At 45.8% G+C, this 25,771-nt stretch overlaps 1 protein-coding gene across 5 annotated transcripts in view; it reads left to right on the forward strand.

Moving 5' to 3' along the window:
* Positions 1-495: 495 nt before the first annotated feature.
* Positions 496-25,771, forward strand: part of EGFR (epidermal growth factor receptor) — a 186,401-nt gene continuing 161,125 nt past the window's right edge. For 4 of the 5 annotated variants that reach the window (XM_045564906.1, XM_045564907.1, XM_045564908.1 and 1 more), the window contains exon 1: positions 593-843. In XM_045564906.1, the coding sequence (XP_045420862.1) occupies positions 756-843 (88 nt within the window). In that variant the 5' untranslated portion in view covers positions 593-755. Of the gene's footprint in view, positions 844-25,771 lie in introns of all 5 variants that reach the window. The other variant, XM_045564905.1, reaches the window with a different exon arrangement.

Below are 25,771 nucleotides of genomic sequence, written 5' to 3' on the forward strand. Positions count from 1 at the left end.
TAGGATCTTGGGTTGCTGCGGGGGAGTTGGAGACCAGAATAAAGGAACAGTTTCCTCAACAGTGTCATTATCCGACGTTGGCCCTGGGGCTCAGCCAGTTTGTCCAGAGCTGTACAAGTTTGCTCTGTAAAACAGAAGGAGGGATGAGGAAGGGGACCCTGCCGTAGATTTGGCTCGACGTAGGGCCACCGAGACAGCTCTGCAAGTCCGTGGGGACCAAGGCCTGAACAGCGGTGCAGGGAACGCCCTACTCGGAAATTGGCTCCTGCGGTCACAGGCTCCCCTCCCGCACGCCGCCCCTCCCCCTGGCCGCTTGGGCCGCGGGGGTCCACCGCCGTCCACCACCTCCGGGTTGCCGCCTGCCTTCGGCGCTCGCGGCCGGTTCTTCCTCCCTCCTCCTCGCATTCTCCTCCTCCTCTGCTGCTCCGAGCCCTCCTCCTCCGCCTGGTCCCTCCTCCTCCCGCCCAGCCTCCCCACGCCCGGCCGGCGCGAGCGAGACGTCTGGGCTGCCCCGGCGCAGCGCGGCAGCGGCAGCCTCCGCCCCCGGCCCGGTGTGCGCGCCCGCGGCAGGGCGGCCCGAGTCCCGAGCCCCGAGCGAGCCCCGGCGGCCGCCGCCTCCCAGACCGGAGGACGGGCCACCTCGGCGGCGTCCGCCCGAGTCTTCGCCTGGCCGCGCCGCCGCAGCCACCGCGCGCGGCCGCCTGACTCCGTCCAGGATTAACTGGGGCGAGCCCGAGAGAGCCCCTGGGGCAGCGATGCGACCCTCCGGGACGGCAGGAGCCGCGCTCCTGGTCCTGCTGGCTGCGCTCGTCCAGGCCAGTCGGGCGCTGGAGGAAAAGAAAGGTAAGGGCGTGCCCGCCGCTCGCCCCGCGCCGCCCGGCCGCGCACCGGCGCACCGGCTCGGCGTCCCGCGCCTCCGCCCTCCTTTCCTGTTTCCTTGAGGATCGGCGGCGCTTCTGGCCGGGGCCGGGGGAGGAACTGGACGTTTCGTTTCTGGGCTGGGCGAGTCAGCGGCGGCTCGAGGGAGGGAGACGCAGGGCAGCCGGGCTGCGGGCGGGGTGAGGGGACGGCTGCCGGGAGCTCCGGGCCCCCGGCCGCTCCTAACTTTCTTTCCTCACTTGCCTGCCCTCCCGCACCCGGTCGGCGTCCGTGGGCGAAAACTCGGTCCGGGCGGGGGCCGGGCGGCTCGCCCTCCGGCATGTGCGCCCCAACTGTCCGCCCGGAGGGCGAGGCCGGGCCGGGGGGCGCTCACCCAAGGCGGGGGCGCGTCCCAGCCGCCGAGGCCGAGTGGTTTAGGGAGGCTGAGAAGGGACCCGCGGAAATCCATCCACCCCTCGGACCTCCCGGGACAGGCGGTTTCCTGGGCGGACCCTCCTCTCCTCCTCCCCCGCCCGGTGTCGCACTTTACCCCACACTCCGGCCAGCCGGGGTCCCAGCCCCGCTTGCAGGTCCCGGCAAGCCCTCTTCCAGGGTGTGGAGTCGCAGCCTTGACCTGGGAGGCTAGGAGAACTCGTCTTTGTCACTAACTACCTGCGGCTACCGGGAAGGGGTGGCGCTGGCGGTGCTCAGTTTCCTAGTTGGCAAGAGGGGGGTGGGGTCCGACCGGCCCCCGGGGCGCAGACCCCCGCCGCTCGCCCTGCCGCAGTCGTTCAGGTGTGCCCGCCCGGGGCCGCGGCTCCCTGCCGGGCCAGAGCTTCCTCCCCCGCAGCGCCCGCGCGGAGGGCGGGGGTTTCCTTAGGTGACTGCCTCCCGGGGACTCCCGAGGTTTAACCCCCACTTGCAGCCCTTCCATTGCATCTCGGCTTTGCGGTGGAGCTGGACCTAGCTGTCGCCGGCCACCGCGGTGGGACGGCTGTGTTCTTGTGCCGAACTCCCCTGGAGCAGAACCGATCCCGTCCATCGCCACGGTTTCTCAAAACGGGGCTCCCGGAAAACTTTTCTCCTCGAAATCCCGAGATTGAGATTGTCTCTTTTGGATGTTTCTTTTTGCTTTTTGAAGAATTTGACATTGGGCCAACCAAACTATTAAACTTAAAAAAAAAAAAAAACGGATTGTTGTCCGTGGTTCACGTGTGCCAAATGTCCAGACGGAACATGAGCGAGCCTGGCTTCGTGACTACCGCCCATAAACCCACTTGGCACGAGAGACATGCCTCAGAAGGTTTAATTGCACAATTTCAAACTCAAGCGGCCCAGACTCCAAGAGTCAGGTCCGTACTCGCCATTGATGTCACTGGGTGGGGAGCTGGGCTTTGGTGCTGAGCGGGGCCTTTGGTGGGGGGAGGCATAGAACAGGGGTTCCCAACCTTTGCTGCCTGTTGGAATCCCCTGGGATTTTAAATAATCAAAATTATTTGCCTGGCTGCCCCCCATCCCCCACCCCCACATTCTGATTGGGTTGGTAGGGGTAAGAGCTGGGCATTGGAACTTTTAAAAGCTCTTCAGGTGACTCTGTTGGGCAGTCAGGTTTGGGAACTGCTGGCGCACAGGAAAGATTGGTAAGGTCTCCGCGAAAGATTACGTGCCAATGTAAGGAGCTCTTTTGGAACATCTGGAGTTTTAACAACCTTGCAAAATATAGGAAAGAGGGAAAAGGCAGGGTGTGAGTTCAGTAATGAAGGATTACTCTTTTCACTAAGGAGCTGGTGGGAAGCTCTGCTCCTCCACTGCCTGCAGGGCCCCCCTCCTGCCTGGGGTGCCCAGGAGAGGGTGGCCTGCCTGGGCCATAGCAGCAGGGTCCTCCCGGTCATGTGCCGTCTCTGTCTCTGCTGGAGAGACTCCTCTCCTTATTTAAATTAAACACTCAGAGTGCCTCCAAAGCATCCCTTTTCCCACTCCAGAAATGTTCTCAGCCTTTGATGTTGCTGCTTTGAACACCGCTATTAGTGGTTGGAGATTTGTTGCTGAGAAAAGTATAAATACCACTTAATTTGCCTGTGTATCCCATATTCACTCAAAAAAGAATGTTTCTGAATAAAATAGAGTAGGCGAACAAATACTATTCTGTTAAAGTAACATAAAAAGACTAAATTTTAAGTGGTAAATTATTAATACAAGGAGATGAAGTATTTCTACAATCAAATTCAATGCTTTGTTCAAGAAGATTTATTCATGTTAGTGAGGGTTTTGTTTGGTTCTAGGATATGGTAACTTGGTTACTTAACTGTACTTAGAGTTAAGTACTGTCAAACATTGTTTTAAAGGTCCTTTTTATCCTCACATCATGTGAGGTGGGTACTCTCAGTATATATGGGGAAACTGAGGTACAGAGAAGTAAAGTGACTCCCCCACAGCTAGTAAGAGGCAGAACCAGAATTCAGACTCAGGCCTTTGGCCCCAGATCCCTCCCTCAGCCTCCAAACTCCACTGCCTGGAGTGCTGGTATCCGGAGAGCCAGGTCAGGTGTGTCTGCCTGTCTAACAGCAGATGCTGGAAGTGGAAAGGACCCAGTGCATGGCTGGTTAAGATGGGCGCCTGTCTGAAGCTTGAAACAGATGCCTGCTATTCGGTGCCCGGCCCTCGGCTCCGGATTCCTCCGTCCTCGCTCTGGTTGCCAAGTCAGTGAGTGTGGCGATGGCATGAGGGATGTCGACCAAGCCCCTTGCTCTTGAAAGTGGAGAGAGAGGTGCTGCTCTGGAATTCATCCTAGGTGTTACTCCAAGAGTGTGGTTATTCTTAACCTAGTGAGCTTTGTAGAAATGAGCCTGCTGCGGCCCCACCTCTGAAGACATTCCCATTCAGTAGGTCTGAGCTGTATTAAAGAGAAACAAAAGTGGGGATTTTAATGGTATCCAAAGTGAAGAACCACCACCCTCCTTTCTCTAAGGAGATCAGATCTAGAAAGCCCAGGCCTGGGCTGGCAGCCAGGGGGCCTTTCTTCTCATTCCAGCCTTGGGGGGAAGGGGGACAAGTCACTTGGAAGCTCCAGGCTTCTGAGTCCTAATTTCTGAATTCAGTGACTATTTACTGGGTGCATAGAATGTGCCAGACACTAAGTTAAAAGGGGGCTATAGTGTTAATGGTTTCTACTATTGCCCCCAGAAATGTAATTCTTTAAGCCACTGATTAAATATTATTAAGTTGCTTTTCAAATCTGAAAAGACCAATGTGTTCTGTCGTGGTGTGTACCCACGCTGCCGTAACACAGACTAGCACAAATGGGCGATAGCTCCAGTAGGCTTTTAACAGTCGTTTCTGGCTTTGTGTATTTAGTTTCGTAATTCATAATTTTTCAAACACCTATTCTGAATTTGAAGAAGCCAGTAGCCACAATCCATTGTACTGCATAATTACACCAGGTCCATGTGACAGCATCGACATGTTTTGAACTGTTTTTAGAGGTAGTGTCAGTAAAGATGAAGGATTCTGTTTGAAAAGAAAATATTTGTTTTTCCTTTGATCTAAGCTCCAGGACTAGCAGCTAATGTCTGAAACTTTTTTGACAGGAGTGACAAATCAACTCTAATGTTAAAGACAATTGATTTTTATGACTATTTAAGGGCAGGTGGCCCGTGCTGTTGCCCACATCCTGAAATAGGGCCGGCATCAGAATGGTGAGAACACCCAGCCTGTTGAAGGACCCTCCTGCAAAATAACACAGCCCGGGCCACGTGACTTGCTGTGCAAGGGGTATCTGGGTGTGCCTGTGCTTTAATTCTGACTCAGTTAAGTACAGTAGTAATGGGCTTATTTATGATTAGGTTTTACCAATAGGGGTATGTTTTGAGTAAAGTTCAAAGTTTTAGAATATGGCTCATCCATACATTGTTTCCCTGTAAATACAATTTAAAAAACTAGATTCTGTTCCTTGGATCCATTCCATTTTATTTTCTTCTGTTGCTTATGGACATTTGAAATTATGGTAAGAAACATGTTTAGTCTCAGTGAAGTATCACTGGTTTATTCTTAAACCACCAACATGTATAAGTCTTAGTTTGTTCATGAAGACCATCCCCATTTGACATGACAGTGTTTCCCCACACCTTCTTTTTAATTTTCTTCTTAAAAGCTTGAATTTTCCAAGAAAACTCCAGCAGTTGGCTCTTTGGATAGCATCTCAGGATTGTCTGCTGCTGGGCCTGTGGGCACTGGCTGTTAGTTTGATTTTAGGCAAGAATCTAGGCTTTGAGACTTATTCAAATGACTGGTTTGTCTGTAATTTTCACTTTTTCAGAGTTGTTTAGTAAAGCTTCCTTCCTGCACATTTAGATAGATACACTCAATCCAATTGTCTAGAAAGTTCCCTGAGTCAGCTGGGGGTGGGAGGGATAGTTGAGGCCAGTGAGAAGTGGAGGTGTGTCTGCTAAACCCCTGGAAAGTTCAGTGCTGGATTTGGCATTGTAATCCCAGAGGTTGGATTTGACATTGCAATCCCCAGGGGAAAGTTCAGTGCTGGAGTGCAGTATCAGATGCCTGGACCCATTGACTGAGCATCTGTGAATTGCATATGCTCAGGATAAATTTCAGTCCCACCAGTTTCAGCAGCTTGGTTTAGAAGGCAGTATGCGAAGGGTAACATGGGTGGATAGGGTATCCCTCTCTACTCCAAGTTATGTTCCATTCTGGGGGGTTCTCAGGGAGAGACCCAGAGAGCCCAAGTGTCCTTTCTGACTATATCTGGACCTTCTTATTGAAAACTTGCCCGAATTCCAAATCAGGGGGCTAATGGTTAGATGAGAATGTCTTGTGTACAGCTCTAAATGTACCTGCAATCACACCATTATTAGTGGGCCAGCACACATGGCCCTGATTTAGTATAAATAATTACATAAGTTTACCACTATTGTTTGCCCTTGGAGTAGAAGGACAAGTATCGGTACCTGTTACAACTTAGGCTTTCATTTCCAGTTTTTCTTTATGTTTGAGCCATGAAGAGCCATGAGCACTCTTCCATCTGTATTTTGAGATGTAAGGATGAATTGGACTTGGTACTTGCCCTTAAGTGTCTGGAAGTCAATTAGGGGAAGAGAGAGCTAGAGATGGTATGTGTAAAATCATGTCACAGAAACAATGATAGAATTCTCCACAGGATAAAGAAAGTCTTTTGAGATCAGTCATTGCTTCTAATTCTACCTGGAGAGGAGAGCAGGTTTAACGCCAAATGGAAGGGATTACTCATGGGGCCTTCAAAGAGCTATTTGGTTATATGGTTGTTGCCCTGGAGAATAGGATGTGAGGGGCACTACAAGAGAAGTGCTGGTAATTCAGCATGACAAGAAGAGACGGAATAAGTGGTGAGGTGACATACAACTCATAGAGAGCTTTGTTATCCTCACTGTGGCTCTGGGTTTTGTCCTGTGTGAGAGGGGGGTCACTGTGGGACTGACGTGGAGCATCTGGTGTTTTAGAAAGTTGGTTCTAGCAGCAGTGCGGGGTTTAGACTGTAGGGTCAGCAGTGGAAACAGAGATCCATGACTTTGTGCAAGTGACTCTGGGGTTGACAAGAGGCAGGACAGATTGATACTTATATGTGGCCAGTACAAGAAATAGGGAATCCCAGGACAACACCCAAGCTTCTGACTTGGAGGCCTGGATAGATACTAAATCCAATCTGAGGGGCTGGGAAATCAAGGAAATTGCGGTGAAGGGAATAGAAGGAAGTCAAATATGAATTCAGCTTCTAGATATGTTGACTTTGAAGTACTCAGATGGAACAGTCCAGGAGGCAGTAGAATATGCAGGTCTGGGGCCAAAGAGAGCAGTGTGGCCTTGCCTTGTCCTGTGATAGGTATTTCCATTGCAGTCCTGGTCTTTGTTCACAGAGTAGCCCAGCCCCTGACAGCCTCCTGGCTCTGCTGTCTCCTGCCCACCGTCAGCACCACTGTGGAGCTGCATTGCCAACTGCTTCCAGATCAGGCTCCTCCCGAGTCACAGTTATCAGCAACTGCTAGCATGTTGGACATATTAGTATAAGGCTGCAAACCCTCTGATGGGGATCTCTGTTTTTTATTTAAGACAGCTTCAAATTACTCAAGTTTTTTATATTAGCGAATGAGCCAAAAAGAGTAGGAGATGAATTTTTCTTTTTTTTTTTTAAGCAATAGCTTTTGAACTTAGTGCCTTATAATCACCTGAGGTGCTTTTGAAAAAGAGAATGCTTTACTGCACCCCAGACCAATTGAATCAGAATTTCTGGAGAATGAGCCAGACACACACATTTTTTAAAGCTCCCCGGGCGATTCTGAGGAGTGGCTTAAGTCTTGTATGTAGCTTGTAGCAGAAGGAATTTTGTCTTTGTTCTCAGAACCCCCATCTCTTACTCATCTCATGAGCTTTTTCAAGATCCAGGGGGCAGCTTTATATTTCATTAGTTTCAGAGTCATGTTTCATTTTCGTGAATTAGTCCATTAGAAGTTTATTATGGTGGCTCTCAGAGTGTGGGCCCAGGACAGCGGCAGCCACACCTGGGAGCCTGATGGAAATGCACATTCTTGGACCCCACCCTGGACCTCTGAGTAAGATGCCCTGGATGGGCCAGGGTTTGTGAATACAGGCCCTCCAGGGCATTCCCATGCATGCCAGAGTTTGAGAACCGCGTGTAAACTACATGTGCATCTTGTGCTGGGGTCTGGATAGACCAGAGGAACAAGAGAAGTGCACTTGTCCTCAAAGGACTCAAATGGGAAAGGCTCAACAGTGAGAGAGAAAGGCGTTCTCCTCCCTGTAAGGCGATGTTTTATGACAGATGTGGTTTGGGGTTTCAGTTGGAGCCCAGAAGAGGATCTGACTAATTCTACTTCTGTGATAGGGGCAATTTCTCAAAAAGGGAATATTTAGGTAGGCCACAAAGAATGGGATTTTCACCTGGCGTCCAGGCAGAGGGAAAAGAATGAAGAAATACTTGTAGGCCCTGAGCTCCTTCAGCAAACTCTCCAATTCTTGTCATTTCTATAAATGCAAAGATCTTACTATAGCAGATGCTAAGGTTTTAGAATTTCCTGCTTTATTTTTCTAAATTACTACAAGGGAACTTACAATGTCAAAAGTAAAGTTCTGGAGAGGTGACGCATTCTACATTTAAAAATTAAAATGGTCTTTTCTTTTTTTTTGGAAGTAAAAACTGGATATGTGAAGAATTGAACTAGAGTCTAGATTATAGTTGATAGCTTTACCTTTCTCCCCAAGAGCATGATTTTTCCCTAAAACTTGTTATGAATAAGCAGAATGACTACTTACCCCCTTTATTTAACTCTTGCTACAGAAAGTAAAGAGAGAAATGAAAGAGAGACATCTATTTCCTGATTCAGTGCTGAAAATTGTACATATTTACCTGTTTATTTGCAGAGATCATTTGGTCAAATGCGGCAGCTGGTGTTACCTTGTGTACTCATGCCCTTATGGAAAAGGAAACGTCGAAGGAAATCCCACTGCTTACTTTGCAGTTGTCTTAAGAACATTGTGAGGGATTTTATTTTAAAAACAGAAATGTAATACTGGCGATTTTACCACTGTGGACAAGCAGGCCTGCACATTGGGTGATGTCATGATTGCTTTAGCAGTTGCATTGCCCTGCATTCGATATTGCTCTTTTACTCCAGGTTTTGGATAAAATTGATGCGTTGCATATTGTCTCTTTGACATGACAAACTGACATTTGTGTGTGAAAAACTGTGCTTGTTTAGTTCCTTTACTCAAATTCTCCATTACTTTAGTGTCTGGAATAAGAACAAATCATTTATTGAATTTGTGCAAGTCCTTAAGGATAGGCAAGTGGGTCCTGAGAATTTCTGATCATTGTATGCAGGATTTCAGAAAGTTTTCAAAAAATGTTTTTAAATGTCAAAAACCTGGTTTTGTTTATTTAACAGCAAACATTGGATACCTAAAAGCTGTAGGGAGATTTAATTGTGATTGTTTCTCTTCATTTACATAATTATCTCCAAGTTCATTCTCATACACTATAAGCCATTGTAAATGCTTAAAATTGTGTTGAACAAGATAAATTAGACAAACTATTTTAAGTTTGTTCTAGTGCTAACTTGCAAGATATGACTCCTACTAGATTTTTTTACTATAGTATATTTTAATATGGTATTAGAAAGTTAAAGTTACCTTTTTATAGGAAACAAGAACCCTAGAACCCCCAGTTTCATCCACTTTTGATTAAGTCCAAATTAATGACAAGAAAACAAAAGGTGGTTATTGTAAAATTATTGTCACCTGTTGCTTTTTAAGGTACTGATTTTAAGGGATTTTTAAATATGGTGCATTTCAGAACTTTTTCTTGGCTTTGATTTGCTATAAAGTTACCAGAGTATCAGAAATTTCATCCTTATAGTTACCTCTTGATTTCTTCCTCTCTGCTGACGTTTCCTGGTGGTTTAATAGACTCTAAGCATGGAACATATTTATGAGTAAGAACAATGTATTGCCTTAATGTTTTCTTTCTTTTCTTCCTTCCCTCTCTCCCTTGCTTCCTCCCTCCCTCACTCTTTCTGTCGGCTTCCTTCCTTCCTTGTTTTTCTCTTTTTTGCAAGCTGTTATGAATTAGCCTTCACAGAGAAAGAAAAGTTTTGGTAAATAACTGGAAATGACACTTTGAAAATGACTGCAAATGAAAAACTTTGTCAAATGGCTGTAAAAATATGCTATATAATTTTTGAAAGAAAGTGTCAAAGACATTCAATATTTGTGATTATACAAGTGTACATATACAGATATCGTTCCCTGAAAACTGGTGTTTCTAAAGAAGTTTTTCTTAATACGTGGCTTAATGTATTTCTTCCTGTAATTTGTTGTTAGTTATAATGAGAAGAGAAAAGAGGTTAGAATCTACCCTCTCAGTTTCAACTTCCATAAAATAACTGGATGATCCTAAGACTCTTTCCAGCTGAAAACATCTATGAAATTAAAAGCAAATCTAAATTCATGCAAGACATGTATTTAAACATGTTGATAATAAATGTGCTCTCCCTGTAATTTAGATGCCAAAACATCGATGTCATAATAATAATAATAACGCCTTGCATTTGTATAGCACTTTACAGTTTACATAATGCCTTAATATCCATCTCTTTGAGCCTCCTAACAACCCTGCAGAATTGGGATAAGTGTCCACATTTGAAGGTGAGGGACTGGGCTCAGAGCAGTTCTGCAGTTTGCCTGTGGTCACGGGCTAGTCGACAATACGGACCAGGTTCTTTCCTGCTGTGCAGCACCGTCTCCCAACACGGGTGTCCAAGGTTCCCAAGAACTCTCCTTACTCCTCCTTTGAGACCCTTTTTAAGCTAAAAATGATGCTTCCTATTACTTTTAGTCCTGTTTGTTAATCAAAAGGCTAACACAAAGTAGTCTTCAAAATTTATTATACTTCTATTAGTAATGCTTAATGCCCTTCACAATTTCTGTATATTTTCTGTCTGTTTCTGTATATTTCTCTTCTGTTTTGGTTCCTTTCTCACTTTTCCTGTATCCCATTTTATAAGATACAGGGAAATGAATCTGTGAGCCTTGAAAACATTTACTTTAGAAATTAGAACCATGACTTTATAACATCATGTCATAAGCTTCTATAAATTTTTCAGACCTATAAATATTTGCAGGAAAAAATGAGGGGAGAAAGCAACTCAATTCAGCATCAGGTCAGTTAGCAATGCCTATGGCAAAGTGTGACAATTCACTTACATAGATCTGCAAGAGCCATTTCTGTGATTTAAATGAAAGCACACACTTAAACTCAGTAGGGTGTGAAACGACTACTATGAAAAGAGACAATCTTAACAAATAGCGTGGCCCTCCAGGAGTGTTCATTTTCTATATCAAACCCTTTATAAGAAGCCAGTCTGGCTGGGATTATACTTGTAAGCATTGACTTTTAAGAATAAATTGTTAGAAATATCAAGTGATTCACTTGGAGGGGCTTTGATGGTTGAGGAATGGAATGTGGGAATGTGATGTGAGTAGAACTCTCATTGATGGTGAAATACCTCTCCCAGAAGAAATTTCAAAATGCTGTGTTCGATGTTCATTTTCCTTCACTAGGAAGGAGGGACTTTTTTTTTTTTTTGGTTATTTTTTATTATTAACATAGTGAAACTTTTCAGTACTCCAGCTGAAATTCCCCAAAATCACATTTCTATTTCATGAATTGAAAGTGAAATAGGAAAAGTCTCGTGTTCCGGCTGAATAATTGATCTTCAGTTGTGAAATCTATATACTGCAGGTATATAGATTTAAAGAATATTGCTAGGAGAACACATTGATTTTTCAGGCCTGGGATGACATATCTCTTGTTGAATAAGTAAACCTTTCCAGTAAACAGGCAGTGAGTACATTGATTTCAAGGTGGCTTTAGTCACTGGGCCTCTAAGTCTCACAAAAGTTGCTTGGGCAAAAGCTATGCCATTTCACCTTCAGTCAACAAAAGTCTACTCAGCCAAGGAAGAATAGAAAGTTGAGCAATTTGGTGAAGTGGGACAACACAGAGTCAGCTAAACGAGTTGCCCATTTTTTCACTTCACTTTTCCCCTTTAAAGACACTTTCTTGTTTGAATGAAGATGTAGTGATGTGCCTGATTTTGGGGAGAGGCAGGTGAATGGTAAAAGTCCAAGATGAGTGGAAGACTTGGGTGGTTATCTGAGGCCATCTTTCCTCATGGTAGACTATTGTTCTGAAAATCTTGGCTAGAAAAGCTAGGCTTTAGGTTTGTTGGGCAGTGGCTACTAAATATTTGTAATGTTGGTCAGTTGCAAAAACCAGACATTTGAACTATAGCCAGGGAAATAAGTAGTCATGAATTCAAGGCCTGAACCATGCTAATGGAACCAATGAAAATGGAGTGCCAAGGACAGCAGAGTTGCCAATAGTGTATTCTTCTCTTGCAGCTTTTGGAATTTTGTGTGTGGTTTCTTTATTGCCTCCTTGGAGAAGGGAAAGATAGGGTTCCTTGGATTTGATTTTGGGGAGATGTTGGACTTTTGTTTCCTCCCAGACTTGCATCCTTTCAGAGTGATGAGAGAAGAGGTAGAATGAGGCGGTGGCCACAGGTGAGATGGGATGGTGCTGAGCACAGGTGTGTTGAATGCACCTTGGCAGCCTACTAGAAGTTTTGCAGGCTTAGTGACTTCTGAACACTATTTACAAGGTTGATTTTTAATTAAAAGAGAACCTCTAGGTACCACATAATATGATAACAGTAGTACTGATCCTGTGATAGTCACATGTCCCATTCATAAGATGCTCTGCCAAGCCAAAAAAGGCCTCGGCTAAGTTTAAGAGTAGTGTCAAAAGTGGCAGATAATAATTAATTAATACCCAGTGATTTTGAAATGAGACATCAAACATGCCAGCTTAGTAGTGTCATCCTTAGAGGGAGAGAGAGAACGATTACATCACCAAGTCCATCTCTATCTGAAGAAGCAGCTTAGCATAACAGGGTGGAGGTTAAATGGGCCTCTGAGGGGAAAAACTATGTTTAAAGATGAATTTTCTTTCACAAAGAGTTTGCTCAAGTGAAGTTTCCTTCTCTGTGTAGGGCATCGCCAGCACACACGTCCCCCCAGCCCTTGAGTGTGGAGCGAGCAGAGGCCTGGCATGATCCAGGGGGTTCTGGTGTCCCGGGTTGAACGTGAGTCATGGCGTAAATAACCAGGACGTGCTCACAGTTTGCCACCTCTGACCCCAAATAAGTGACTGCCGCTTGCTCTTGGCTGTTGAGGCTGGTGACCGCATCCCTGTCTGGTCTCCGGCTGTCTTGGGCTTTCTGCTGGTGGTGGCGTTTCCCAGCAGGGGCTTCTGCCCACTGACCGATTCTCTGTGCTGCTGGTTGGCAGAGTCGACTCTGCCATCAGGGGCTCATCAGTCTGGAGGTGCGGGGATAGCCCTGGGAATCACACTGCTCTTAAAACAAAGGTCTCTGTTCCTGGACAGATGTCTGAAAACTTCCACTGGCTCTAAGTATGTCCAGAGGTGTTCTATGTGTAATTTTCTTAATCTGAAAAGTATTGTCATAGGCTACTAAATGCATTAGATCAATGATTCTAGGTGACTCATTACTAACATTCAATAGATGACTTTTTTGTTCTAGAAAAAGCATGAAATTTCTTGTGTCTACCTTCTATTTGATGTTAAATTTTTTATAAGTAGGAGAAACAAAAAGTGGTCATGGGACTAAAACATGAACACAGCAAACAGTAAATGTACCAAAAAAAGACCTGCTGCTATGTGGGGCTTTTTTTTTTTTTTTTTTTTTTGATCAAAGTTATTTATCAGCCTTTGGCTGCTCCGGATGCCCAGGGAGGGGCTGCGCTGTGCCCCGTGCGGCAGACTCTGTGGAGCCGCACTTCCTGGCCCGGGACACAGGCCACCGGGGCTGCAGGTGGTGCTGGCCCGGGCGAGTGACCCCGGCGAGTCTCAGTTTCCTCCTCTGCGGAGTGAGGGTGATGACCGTACTCACAGCGTTGCGGAGAGGACAGCAGAAAGGGTTTGTGTGGAGGCCGGAGCACCGTCCCCGTGTGTGGCGCTGTTGCTGTTGGAAGCGCTGCGCTTGCGCCTGGCCCCGTGCGAGCCCTGTTGTAGGGGAGGAACCTCAGGCCGAGCAATGTCACCTTCCTTACCCGAGGCCATCGGTGAGGGAAGCGGGCCTGGACTCTCGCGGGAGAGCCTGGGCTCCTGAAGGCTACACGATTCCAGCCGGATGTCCCTCCTGTGTCCCGGGTCCTCAGGGAGTCACCACGGCCTGCCGGGCAGGAGCAGCCTCAGCCTCCCCCACTCAGCTCGTCCCTTTGGTGACTGTGCGGCGGCCCCGCTGCAGGACTCTCGGCACGTCCAGCTAATGCTCCTTCCTTCCGTGGTGGGTCTTGCTGTCCCTCGAACGAGCATCGTCAGTTTGTGTCTGTAGTCTCGGCTGGTTTTTAAAATACTCTTCAGTTCACTGTGTCACCTGATGATTTCTTCCTGCACTGTTGTCAGGTTAGGGTTTTTGTTACGGCTGCTGGGAAAGGCTGTTTCTTCTTTGTGTTCTCCTGCTTGGCCTTTCTCCCCCCCGCCCGCCCCCGGCCCCCGGCCCCCGGCCCCCGCGGAAGCTGGCGGGGCGGTGACGAGCACACACGGTTCCCAGGGGTTCCGCCTGCGACGTCGCGGTCCCGGGGAGGCTGGGCCGCCTCACACCCTGCCTGGAGCACCTGGCCCTTCCAGCCACGGCTCTGCTTCTCTGCCGGGGACCGTGTCCGTGTGCCCTTCCCATTATTGTTTACTATTGGATCTGGAATTAATAGAGCTGTCAGGGATCGTTTAGTACGCTGGTGGCCAGTGTTGAGCTAGTCCACGCTCATACCCAGGGCCTGCTGTCTTCGTCTGGGCTCCATCATCCTGATGTCCGTGGGTTTCCCGTACCTTCACCTGGTTCATAATAAGGTCTGCAGGTGTTATATGGAACCATAAAAATGCACCAATTATGTATCTGTCTTTTTATCTATCATTGTTTCCTAATTCCAAGGTAATAGACTGGTCACAATTAACACATGCTAGAGACTTGCTCTTTCCTACTAGCAGCATATAAAAGTTATTTTTGAAGTTGTTTTAAATCTGTGAGTAAAAATAAATTGCTTTGCTCCAAGAAACACCAAAAATGGAAAAGCTAACAGTTCAAAGCTGATCATTTATCTCATAGACATTGCTAGTGGCATAGTTGCTTTAACAGTGAGTGATTTATTAGATATTAGGTTTACAAATGGGTTGACGGGTGATCGGACCTGTGTGCCAGTGTTCGCCGTCCGCGAGGTTTCGAAGTGGTGGCACCCAGCTGTGGGACAGACGCTACTTGGTAGTGTTCATTCCTTTTGCAAACCTGGAAGCCATGAAGGGAAATGGCCTTTGAGCCTACCACATAAGACTTTATAGGGAAAATATTTTATTTTCTTTGAATATTAACATTATGATAAGCATTTTTTTTAAATGTTAAGGAGAAAAATGTGTGGTGAGGAAGAAAGAAATAAAAACATTAACTGTTGTACTTCCCTAGGTAGTGTTTTTAAGTGTTAGGTTATTCACTTTCAAAACATATTTCATTTGTTTGGACTTAATATTTTGATCTTATTTTTCTCCAGTAATAGTATTTTATTGAAAAGAGAAGAAGAGTTTTTTGTAGTTCTTAGAAAATCATACTAAAAATGAAACAGAACACTGACCACCTTATATAAATACAAATAGTTTGCTGCAATAGCAGAACTTTTGTTGTTAACTTTTTACTTTTAAAGAATTACAGATTCATAGGAAGTTGCAAAAAAATCTACAGGGAGGTAGGTCCTGTGTACCCTACCCTCAACTTCCCCCACTAACATCTTAGTAGCAAGGTTTTGTATGTTTATCTTAGCGTGTTTATGTAATGTTAACTTAGGCCAAAAGCTCTCTATTTTAATTAGCTTATGATGTGATATTATAGAAATTGTAGCCTTTCATAATACTATTTGGAAGTTAATTTTTTAAGTGAAAGTTTTTGCTCTTTAAGGTTTGGAGGCCATGAAGGTATGAAGAAGACAGGGACAGAGGGAGGGAGGACACAGGTGGGGAGGATGGCGAGAGAAGGAGGGAGGACACAGGTGGGGAAGACAGGGAGGGAAGGAGGGAGGACACAGGTGGGGAGGACAGGGAGGGAAGGAGGGAGGACACAGGTGGGGAGGACGGGGAGGGAAGGAGGGAGGACACAGGTGGGGAGGATGGCGAGAGAAGGAGGGAGGACACAGGTGGGGAGGACAGGGAGGGAAGGAGGGAGGACACAGGTGGGGAGGACGGGGAGGGAAGGAGGGAGGACACAGGTGGGGAGGACGGGGAGGGAAGGAGGGAGGACACAGGTGGGGAGGACGGGGAGGGAAGGAGGGAGGACACAGGTGGGGAGGACGGCGAGGGAAGGAGGGAGGACACAGGTGGGGAGGACGGCGAGGGAAGGAGGGAGGACACAGGTGGGGAAGACAAGGAGGGAAGGAGGGAGGACACAGGTGGGGAAGACAGGGAGGGAAGGAGGACACAGGTGGGGAGGACAGGGAGGGAAGGAGGGAGGACACAGGTGGGGAGGACAGGGAGGGAAGGAGGGAGGACACAGGTGGGGAAGACAGGGAGGGAAGGAGGGAGGACACAGGTGGGGAGGACGGCAAGAGAGGGAGGGAGGACACAGATGGGCAGAAAGAGAGAGGGAGGCTGAGTAGCTGGACAAAGAAACAGCTCATGGTTTTGGGATTAATTTACATGTGCTAAGTTTATATTCTGCCCAAATCACAAGTGTGTGTCTGTGTGTGTGTGTGTACCACTCTATCCATCCTGTATTTATTTTCATCTGCTTGGTCTATATTTTAAGGGTAGGTGCCCTAGATGAGCATCTTTGGAAAGCTGGTGAGGCCATGTTTCCTGACTTAGATGCAGTTTGCACAGATTATTCATTTGTTGAAAAATTCATGGACCTGTACACTTCTGATTTGTACATTTTTCTATGTGTATGTTACATTGTAATACAAATTTTAAAAATATATATGGTGCTCCTGTACTCTCAACCACTTGGTAGAGGAAATAGAGAACCTACAAAGAAAGCCAAGATTTTATTATAAATCTAGACTCTCAAGGAAAGTATTGGACTTTAAGTTAAGGCAATTCATCTATTCTTTCTTTTGGTATAAATGGCCAAAAGATCTCTTAAACTCAAAGTGACACTCCTCTTAGGGTTACTGCAATTTACTCTCAGTTGATTATAAGTAATTTTAAAGTAGGGTTTGAAAGAAGTTAGCAACAAGTACTATACCCCTTTTGCTCCTTCACATGTGTATAAAACCCACCATGGAAAGCCTCCTCTTTTGACGGGTATCTACCAACTGTGGAAACTTTGTAGGACAGCATCTTTGGGGGTAACCACAGCCCCTTTTCTCATCTGCTGACTCCCAGCGTTGGGCGGCTGGAATACAGGAGCCACATGCAGAACGACACAGGGAAAGGGGAGAGAAAACAAACCCTGGGTGAAGGAAAGCTTCCCACGCACAGCGCACACGCACACACTTACCACAGGTCCCCTGTGGAGCTTCTGGACCCTCCCTGCTCATCGCCAGTCCTGAGCCCTGACCCTTACACCTGTTATGTTGCACAGCCATAAGCTATGTTTGCTAGACCAGCAGGGGCAGTTTATTTTAATAGATTGGTATAATTTGGCAGAATCTTATTTTCATGTTCCATTTTCATTTTTCAGCTCAGTTCAACTCAATAGGCATGCATTAAATTCCTACTGCATACCATGTAGGAATGTAGGAAATACAGGAGAAAGCTGCTGGGTGCTGGGCTACATGGTCAGAAAACATCACCTCTGTCCCAGGGAGCCCATAGTCCAGACACCCACTCATTCCGTCCTGTTCCTGAAAGCAAGAATGTAGCCTCACTTGGTTTGTGAGAACTTCAGAGCTGAAAGAGTGGTCACAAGAAGCCAGAATGGGGTTGGCTAACATGCATGCGCATGAATGTTAAGTGTAGTGTGGCTTTGCAAAGCACTTCCCAGAGGCCTTGAGCCACTGCATCTCCTCCGAATAATGGAGTGAGCATAGCCTCGATTCCCATGTGAGCTCTTCACCAAGGCTGTGCCGTAGACAGCAAGCTTCAAGCTCCTGTCCTCACGTAGGACCAAATTAGTCTTGAAAATCTGTGTACCCTCTTCACATTTCCAAGTTAACGTAAAATATTGATTACCCTAAGCTTAACAGTTGCAGGAGATACAATTTCAGTTATATGGTGAAGCTGGTCCTCATGGTCAAAACAGTCGACTCAGATTCACAGTGGAAAACCAGAAAGATTCGGGCTTCTTTTTTTCTGATCAGAAAGCTTATTGACACCTTCCTCAGGAGATCTATCTCCGTCCTGAACTCCGACTCCAGCTAAGACGGCTATTTCGATAGGCTGTGCACAGGCGGGGCCCCGAGCGCGGCTGCAGCGTGCCCAGCGCTGGGCAGGGGCCTGGGTAGCTGCTCTGCACTCCGGCTTCGCCTTGGTGCGGCACCTGGGAGGGCTACCCTGTAGCCCTGAAACGCGCCAGACTGAAGCGAGGTGAGAGGTGCGCCTGCGTTTTGAAAAGCAAGAGAAGGGGGCTGTGGGAGGGAAGGAGGGAAGGAGACCCCAGAGCCAGGGCACATGCAGGTGGGTCGGTTTCAGGAAAGAGGAACGTGGAAGGTGAGAACCTGGAGATAGATCTGTTGTGCCCATACTCCCTGCAAAGTTGTTGTGGACCCCCAGGGGACACACACCCCAGCTTGAAGACCGCCACCTTGACCGGAAGGACGTCAGTAAGGTGGCAGTGTGCAAATGATGTGCGAGGAAACTCCGGAGGGACCCCACCTGCCCGGAGCACTTGGCCCTTCTGCAACAGGGCAGCCTCCGGAGCGGGAGACCCGGCAGTGGACGGCGACGCGGCGGACGCTGCTCAGCGAAGCCACCACTCAGCGAAGCCACCACTCAGCGAAGCCACCACGCTGCAGGCTCGTCTGTTAGTGCGCAGGCGCTGGGTGCCGGGCTCCCTGGGCCCCGCTTGCGCAGCGGGGGCCGTGTGCACATGGCCCAGCCCGCAAGCAGGTCGTTAGGTGGCAGTGGAACCATTATGAAACTGTTCTGAAGTCATTTTCCCAGACTGGGGGCCACAATGTACCCATAGGGAAGGGCTTGAGGAGTTTATAAAATTTTTTACATTTTGTTCACATTGAGGAAACTTTAAATTCTTTTCAGCTTATATGCAGATTTAACCATTTTGTGGCAATGAATCCCAGTCATCATGTGTGAGGGTGTGTGGGTAAATACAATAATATTATTTTAAACGATCACTTACCTCTTAAGGAAATTAAGAAGAGGAAGGAAGAGCTGTTATTTTATATTTATCCCCACATTTACCACGTGCTTTCTTTCTCTTAGGTGCCTCAGTTCTGCACTGCCTGTTGTCAGTTGCCTGAAAACAGTTGCCTCTCATGTTTTCCTCAGTTTTCTGGTTGCTCATGGCGGGGCCCGTCTGGTGCCAGGTGCTCGGTCATGGCCAGAAGCAGAAGTTTGCGGGCGGAATTTCAATAACGTTAAACCTCAGCTCCACAGTCAGTTATTCTCAGATTGAAGTTCATGGAAATTTTCGTTCCATAGAAAGGATCCTTACGTTATTGAACTTGAGACATGTCACTGTAAGAGAGTGCACGCCCTGGGCACAGCGCGTCTCAGAGGACACATGGGGAGGCTGTCTGCTCGACACACTGCTGTTGTATCAGGGACGTCAGTAAGGATGTATTAGTGTGTGACCTGCTCCTTAAATGCTTGGCTGACATTTGCATAGCGAACATAAACTAAGGATTCCGAGTTCTGTTTTGTTCCCTTGGAGGGGAGCCTGGAAGCCTGAGGTGGGAGGTGTGTGGACGGCAAAGGATGTGGAAGCCCCAAGGAGAGGCAGAGCGACTGAGGATGCTGGATGGGAAAAAGAGGGACGTCAGGGGCCAGATCTGACTTGAAGGTTGGCATGGAGAAGAGGCTGGAGGGCACAAAGAGGCAGAAATCGTTTCAGATCGGGAATCTGGAGAGGCACCTGCTTTGTTGAAGGACAGGTCCCCGGGGGGCAGAGGCTGAGCTGGTGTGTGTGGGGTTATACTCAGGGTGGGGTTTACAGAGAGTGAGAACAAAGGCCTGTGAATATTTGAGTATATGGGTGTTTGAGAAATAGGTGGTGTCATCCTGTTTCTTTTCATATTCTCTGCTGTCACAAGTGGGTGCAAAGGAAGCAGCCCATGCACTGTGTTCCCAGACAGGCAAGCAGACTGGGAACGTTTCTAAGCTATTGGAATGAGGGAGTGCTGGGCAGACAAACAGGGTCCTCTTGGAGTTTCCTCTTGATTAACAGCTAATTAAGCTCTGGCATGTGACTGTTCTCTTAACTCTGTTCTCCTAACTCATACACTGATGGTAAATCAGAAATTCAGAATTCCCTAAATGTGTCACACTGTGTAAGCAACTGTGTTTTGGTGTACGTTAGGATCAGTGCTGTACCTATTGGGTCTGCTTCCAACAGCAGAGTAAAGTTGCTTATTGGAAAGTGTTATTGCGGGTCGCCTGAGTTTTCTGCATCAAGCTTAGAATCTAGCCACGTGGCAGTCAGAAGAATAATTGTGTACCTCTAACCCCCAGGAAAATATTAATATAAGAAGTGGATTATACCTCTGCAGCTATACTGCCTACAAACTTTCTGTCCTGCACTTATTCAAAGTAATATGAATCCTGAGGCCCCCAGCTGAAGTCAAGTAGAATTCAAAAATAATTAATAAGCAAAAGGTAGAGTTGGAAGAACTGCGTATATAAGTCCTCTGGAACATTCTTTCCATTAGAGAGAAGCTTTGGCAAATGCAACCTGGGTAAGTTAGAACTTTGCAATTTATTTTAGTCATCGCTCTTTTTATTTCAGAGCTGGTTTAAAATATTACAAAGTAACATTTAGAAGTGCTTTTCTAACTCTTGTCTTTACTCTGGATTTGATCCTTGAGTTACTAAATAAGTGGAGAGAGACTTTCTTTGTTTTTGTTTTTCAGTGTCTACTTATAAAACATGTTTTTTGAGCTACTATGTTTTTGTGACAACATGTTTTTTTCCCAGGAAATCTCAGGTTAACATTAAATAGGCACTGGATGTTTATCTGATCTTGTTTACAGGAGCATGAGAAAATTTTAACCTTTGTATATACTTTACTCGATTAACTAGGTAAGAGGTCATCAGAACATTTAGAATTCCACACCAAACTTCAAAAATTATCAAGTGAAGTCTACTGAATTCTGCATCAGAAGATGTTTGTTATTCACTTAGGAATAAAATTAGCTTCAGGAGAAATAGTATGTGTAGTCCCATTTGGAATTCTCTTCATTCAGTGACAGAAACCCTGACAATGTGATGGTCTTTCCCCAGGTTAAAAAGATCACTCTGGATCACAGCAGTAGAGGACTTTTAGTAAATCCAGTGTGTCTCTTTTGTGAATAAGTGCTGTGACAATACACACACGATGGCAGAGTCATTGATGATGGGCGGAAGTTATATAAAAAAGCATGGAGTAAGCCTGAGGCATGGTTCACTCAGCCCCCAACTCCCAGCACCCTGCCACGTACAGTGTGAACACCAAATAAATATACCATCTGCAGGCATTGAATGGATCCTAACACATCTTTATTCACTGACAAGCATTGATGTATTAAAAAAGGGGGGAGGAAGATGTGATTTAAACCAGTAAATGATTAGATCGTAATGATCTCAATTCAGAATTTTTCTCATTAGCATTTTTCATGCTTAAATAGTAGTACCTAGAAAAACAATTATGTCCAAATGAGCGTATAGGCCTTATCTGAAAACATGTTGGTGTGACAAGTGTTTTCTTACCAATTGCACTTTTCAGACAATTCATCTTTAAAGTACATTGGTTTAAAAGTATTTTTAAGAAGGTAGTAGTTGCATTAAAACTTGAATTTTTGTCAAAGAAAAACATATCTTCAGGTAATCACAATTAAACCTCTTCATGTAGAAGGGTCTAAGAATTGTTTGCAGTATTCACCATTATCCAGAAAGCTCAGGAACATATATTTCTCTGTATTTTTTTGTTTGTTTTTAATTCAAATTAGTAGAAATTGGCAGGCAGGTCAGAGTAATATATGATATTCTTAGTCCTCTTAGTAATAAAAAGCCTTTATTTTTGCATGGAATATGATAAAGTTATTTTAAGTGCATGATAAAAGGTTATAACCATGACAACCCCTAAATATTACATCACAGAAAAGTGAGTTTGACTTGCATGTGCCTTGGGAATAACTACTAACTTGTAACTCCAGAAACACTATAAAGAGTGAGTTGCTCCACACGTGTGTTGTGAAGGTCAGATACCTGGTGGTTATTCATTAATGGCAAGAGGCAGAGTCACATCCTATCTGGTTGTTGGGGTCTCCCCAGAGCTGGCACAGGATGGGAAGGCCACAGGCACCAGATGCAGAGCTACTTAAGGAAATGAAGTTGAACTTCGAGGACAGGGAAAGCCACATCCATTTGAGTCTGTGGGTTGTGCCCGTTGTGCCATGTGCCGTCTTACACTCAGCACATGATTCCTCCTTCCTCTTTGTGTTTCCATGTGGCACGCATGTGGGTGAGGGTCTCCTTTGCAGAAGAGGCTAATGCAAGTCACTCTGTACATGTGCATGAGGAAGTTATAAAGACAGAAAATTTGGAATCATCAACCAGGTGACTTTTTGAATTATGAAACAAGAAGATACGAGGTCTGTCAGGAAAGTATCCAGCCATGAAATATGAAAAACAGAGACATTTGTTGAAGATGATACAAGAAACGTTGCACACAGGACAATGACACCTCAGTCCCTTCAAAGTGTGAGGGGCACCTTGGGACCTCGCACAGTTCTCCCAGCGTCTCTCACCCTCACCTGCATGCGTTCAGCGCTCTCGGGTGTTCTTATGCAGGCCATCCACAGATTCTTGCCCATCTTTGGAGATAGTGCCTTGCACATAGTAGACAGCTGCACGTTTATTTGCGCCTCCCTCATTGCAGTGTCCCCAAAAGCCTTCTGAATTGCCCCAGTAGCTTCCACAGAGGAATGTTCAAGCTTAACACAAAATCTGATGCAGATTTGTTGCTCTGCTTGCCCATTGTGAACGCCACGGCCACACGGCACACACGCTCGCTCGACAGGTCTAGCGCCCCACTGAAGGGTGCAGTGACAGCGTCGTCGTTCACGCATGCGCATCCCAGTCCACTATCCTTGGCTGACAGGTTACATCCATGTCGCACAAACTGTTCTTGTTACGTTAACAATGGCTGGAGACTTTGCGGACAGCCCTCGTATAGCATATGCGGAGTCATGCGCAATCTCTAAATAAAATAAAGGTAGCAGGTACAACTGTGCTGCTCCGTACAAGGCTGGAGATGATCATCGTCTTTGCATGTACACATTTAACAAATCTTTCTCATTTTACCTCTGGAAATGGAAATTAGCATTGCAAGTGACTTTATCTTTTTTTGTTTTAAAAATAGAACCTCACATTTAAGTGTTTCAACTATTATGATAGACTGGCATCCCTTAAAAATGTACAGAACAGCCCTCTATGAGTATATATTCCAACTCTTTCAAACTGAATGGCACCTCTCCCTCAAACTGCCATTTAATGAGTGTCTACCATGTTCAAGACACTATCTTCAAAGCTCGGACTTAACATACGGCCTGGGACTTGAGGGATGAGTGAAGGTGATAGATTTGGGGAATGTGGAGGTCTGAACTAGTGTTTCTTAACTGGGGACGGTTCCCTCCTCATCCCCCACCCCACAAGGCAATTGGTGAGGCCTGGTGAAATTTTTGGTTGTCATACTGGGGCATGCTACTGGCATCTGGTGGGAAGAGGCCAGGGATGCTCGTTCTTTAATGCACAGGACAGCCCCACCACAGAGGACGATCCACAGCCCGGAGAGTTAACAGTGCTGAGGTTGAGAAACCTGAGCTAAGCCAAGCTCACCATATTCAGCTCACACTTATCCATCTTCTTAATATTACATTAGAATACATTCTTGTTCTTTGGTGCTCTTGCTTTGCAGCTACTTAATTATTCCTTTGCCTGGGTTTTGTATGTGCCCAGAAGTGTAACAGCCAGCGTGAATTTTGGCCTTCCTGACCAGTTGCACTTGGGCCAGCATTGCAACTTCACCTGCCCCAGCTTGTTCAACCTGAAAATTCACCAAGTGAAAGCAAGAGCCACAGGAAGACAGGACCCACCTGCAAGTGCTTAGAGAGGGATCAGTAAGGCCCTGGAGTTAGAAACTGGCTCCTTCACTGCTGTAGAAACAACATAACTTTAATATAAAACATGTGCTTTTCTTTTTCCTTCTTATTTCCCCCCTCCTGGCAATGCAAGAGTGCCATTAGATAAAGAAATCCTTCACCACACTACTCTCTCAGAGCCAGAAAAAAAACCAGCTTGTTGTAGCTCAGCTTTGTCATGGAGAGAAGGCAGCTGTTCCACTCCAAAACATTCTTTCTCTAGGTAGCAGCTTGCCCAAGGGTGAAAACGTGTTTAATACTTTGAATTATACAAGTGAAAGGTAAATGTGTGTGTTTCTGCTTTACGGTACTTCGAAACAGTGTTATTTGTGCCAAGGTTTCAGCTTACTACACACCTAGTGACCTAGAGAAAGGAGCGAAAGGAAACCTCTCCCAGGCAGGAGGTCACTGCGGGTGTGGAGTTGGGCTCCTGACCCACCAGCTGCTGGGAATCCCAGAAGGGCTGAAAAGTCACCCTGCTTTGGGTCATCTTTGAGGGAGTTGCCAGGATCTTGAAAGAGAGGTGGCTGCACACTGTGGGGTGTTCCCTTAGCAGGTGACTAAGGGTCCTGTTGGAATTGGAGCCCAACTTGAAAAACAAGTCTGGTTGTGAACTTGAGTCCAGTAACATTTGTTTTTTCCCCATAACTCGTGTGCATCCTAAAGCACAATGGCTTCTTGAACTTCAGTCATTTATGCCTATAATAGTACCTGGCATACAACAGGACACAACAGATATTTGTTGAAGGAATGAATGAGTTCAGAACTAGATGGGATCTAAATCCAACTCTCTCCTTTAGTGGAGGTCCTCAGGGGTTCTATGATTACCAAAGGAAAAAAGGTTGCATTCATGGCCACGTTGGCTCTGAATTGTGTCCCAATATGGACATTCCTGCAGCAGAGCCATCCAGCTGGCATGGTCTCATGTCTAGCTGTCTTATGAAGGGCCTCCAAATTTGCTTAAGCTGTGTGCGCCACAAAACCTGCGTCACCCCTGTCGAGAGACTCAAGAGAATAAATAAGGTATGAGGCTGGAGACTCTGACATAACTATTAGGTTTAAAATAATGAAATCAATATTTTCAGATGTTTGACTTCATTAACTAAGACTTAATGAAATGTTTACTTTATTTATATTATTAGTTATTGCTCTGTATCTATGTAATACAACTGTTCCTTTCTACATAAATTAATATATTTTAGATAACCACACTGAGAATTTTTAAAATAAATTAGATACATTTTAATGAAACTTAATGTGACTACATCCAGCCAAATAATTGACTGAACTTCTCTTGAGTTTAGATATGATATTTATTTTATACTAAAAGACCCTGGTTTTCTCACCTGTAAAAAGAAGGGGTTAGACCTCCTGATAGCGAAGGTACCTTTGATCTCTAACAAAAATGGCCTAAAATGAGGATTCAGGACCATATTCATAGTGGGTTCCTGGAACCCCAGAATCAGCAGCATCACTTAGTGGTTGTATGATCTAGCGGAGGCACATTAACCTCCCTGTGCCTCAGTTTCCCCACCTGTCAAAAGCCCACATAATGGCACCTAAGGCATAGGGCTGTATTGAGGATTCAGGAAGGTAATGTATAAAAAGTGCCTGGCATATAGAAGGTGCTCAATAAATATTGACTATTTTATTGCTGTTGCTGTTGTTATTGATGTGGTAATTTCTAGATCATTGCCTTCTAATAGGGTAGCAGTAAGATGCCTTTGGTGGCTGTTGGGCGCTTGGACTGTGATAAGTACAAACTAAGATGTGCTATAAGTTTAAAGTAACTACTGGATTTTGAAGACTTAGTAAAAGAAAAAGAATGTTAAAAAAAATCTCATTAATAATTCTAAATTAATTCCGTGTTCACATGAAAATATTTTGGGAATATTGAGTTAAATAAAACATAAAATTAATTTTATCTGTTTCTATTTACCTTTTTTTTTATTAGCATGGCTACTAGAAAATTCTAAGTTATGTATGTGTCTTG

The sequence above is a fragment of the Lemur catta genome, chromosome 11, assembly GCF_020740605.2.
Source record: "Lemur catta isolate mLemCat1 chromosome 11, mLemCat1.pri, whole genome shotgun sequence".
Classification (NCBI taxonomy): Eukaryota; Metazoa; Chordata; class Mammalia; order Primates; family Lemuridae; genus Lemur; species Lemur catta.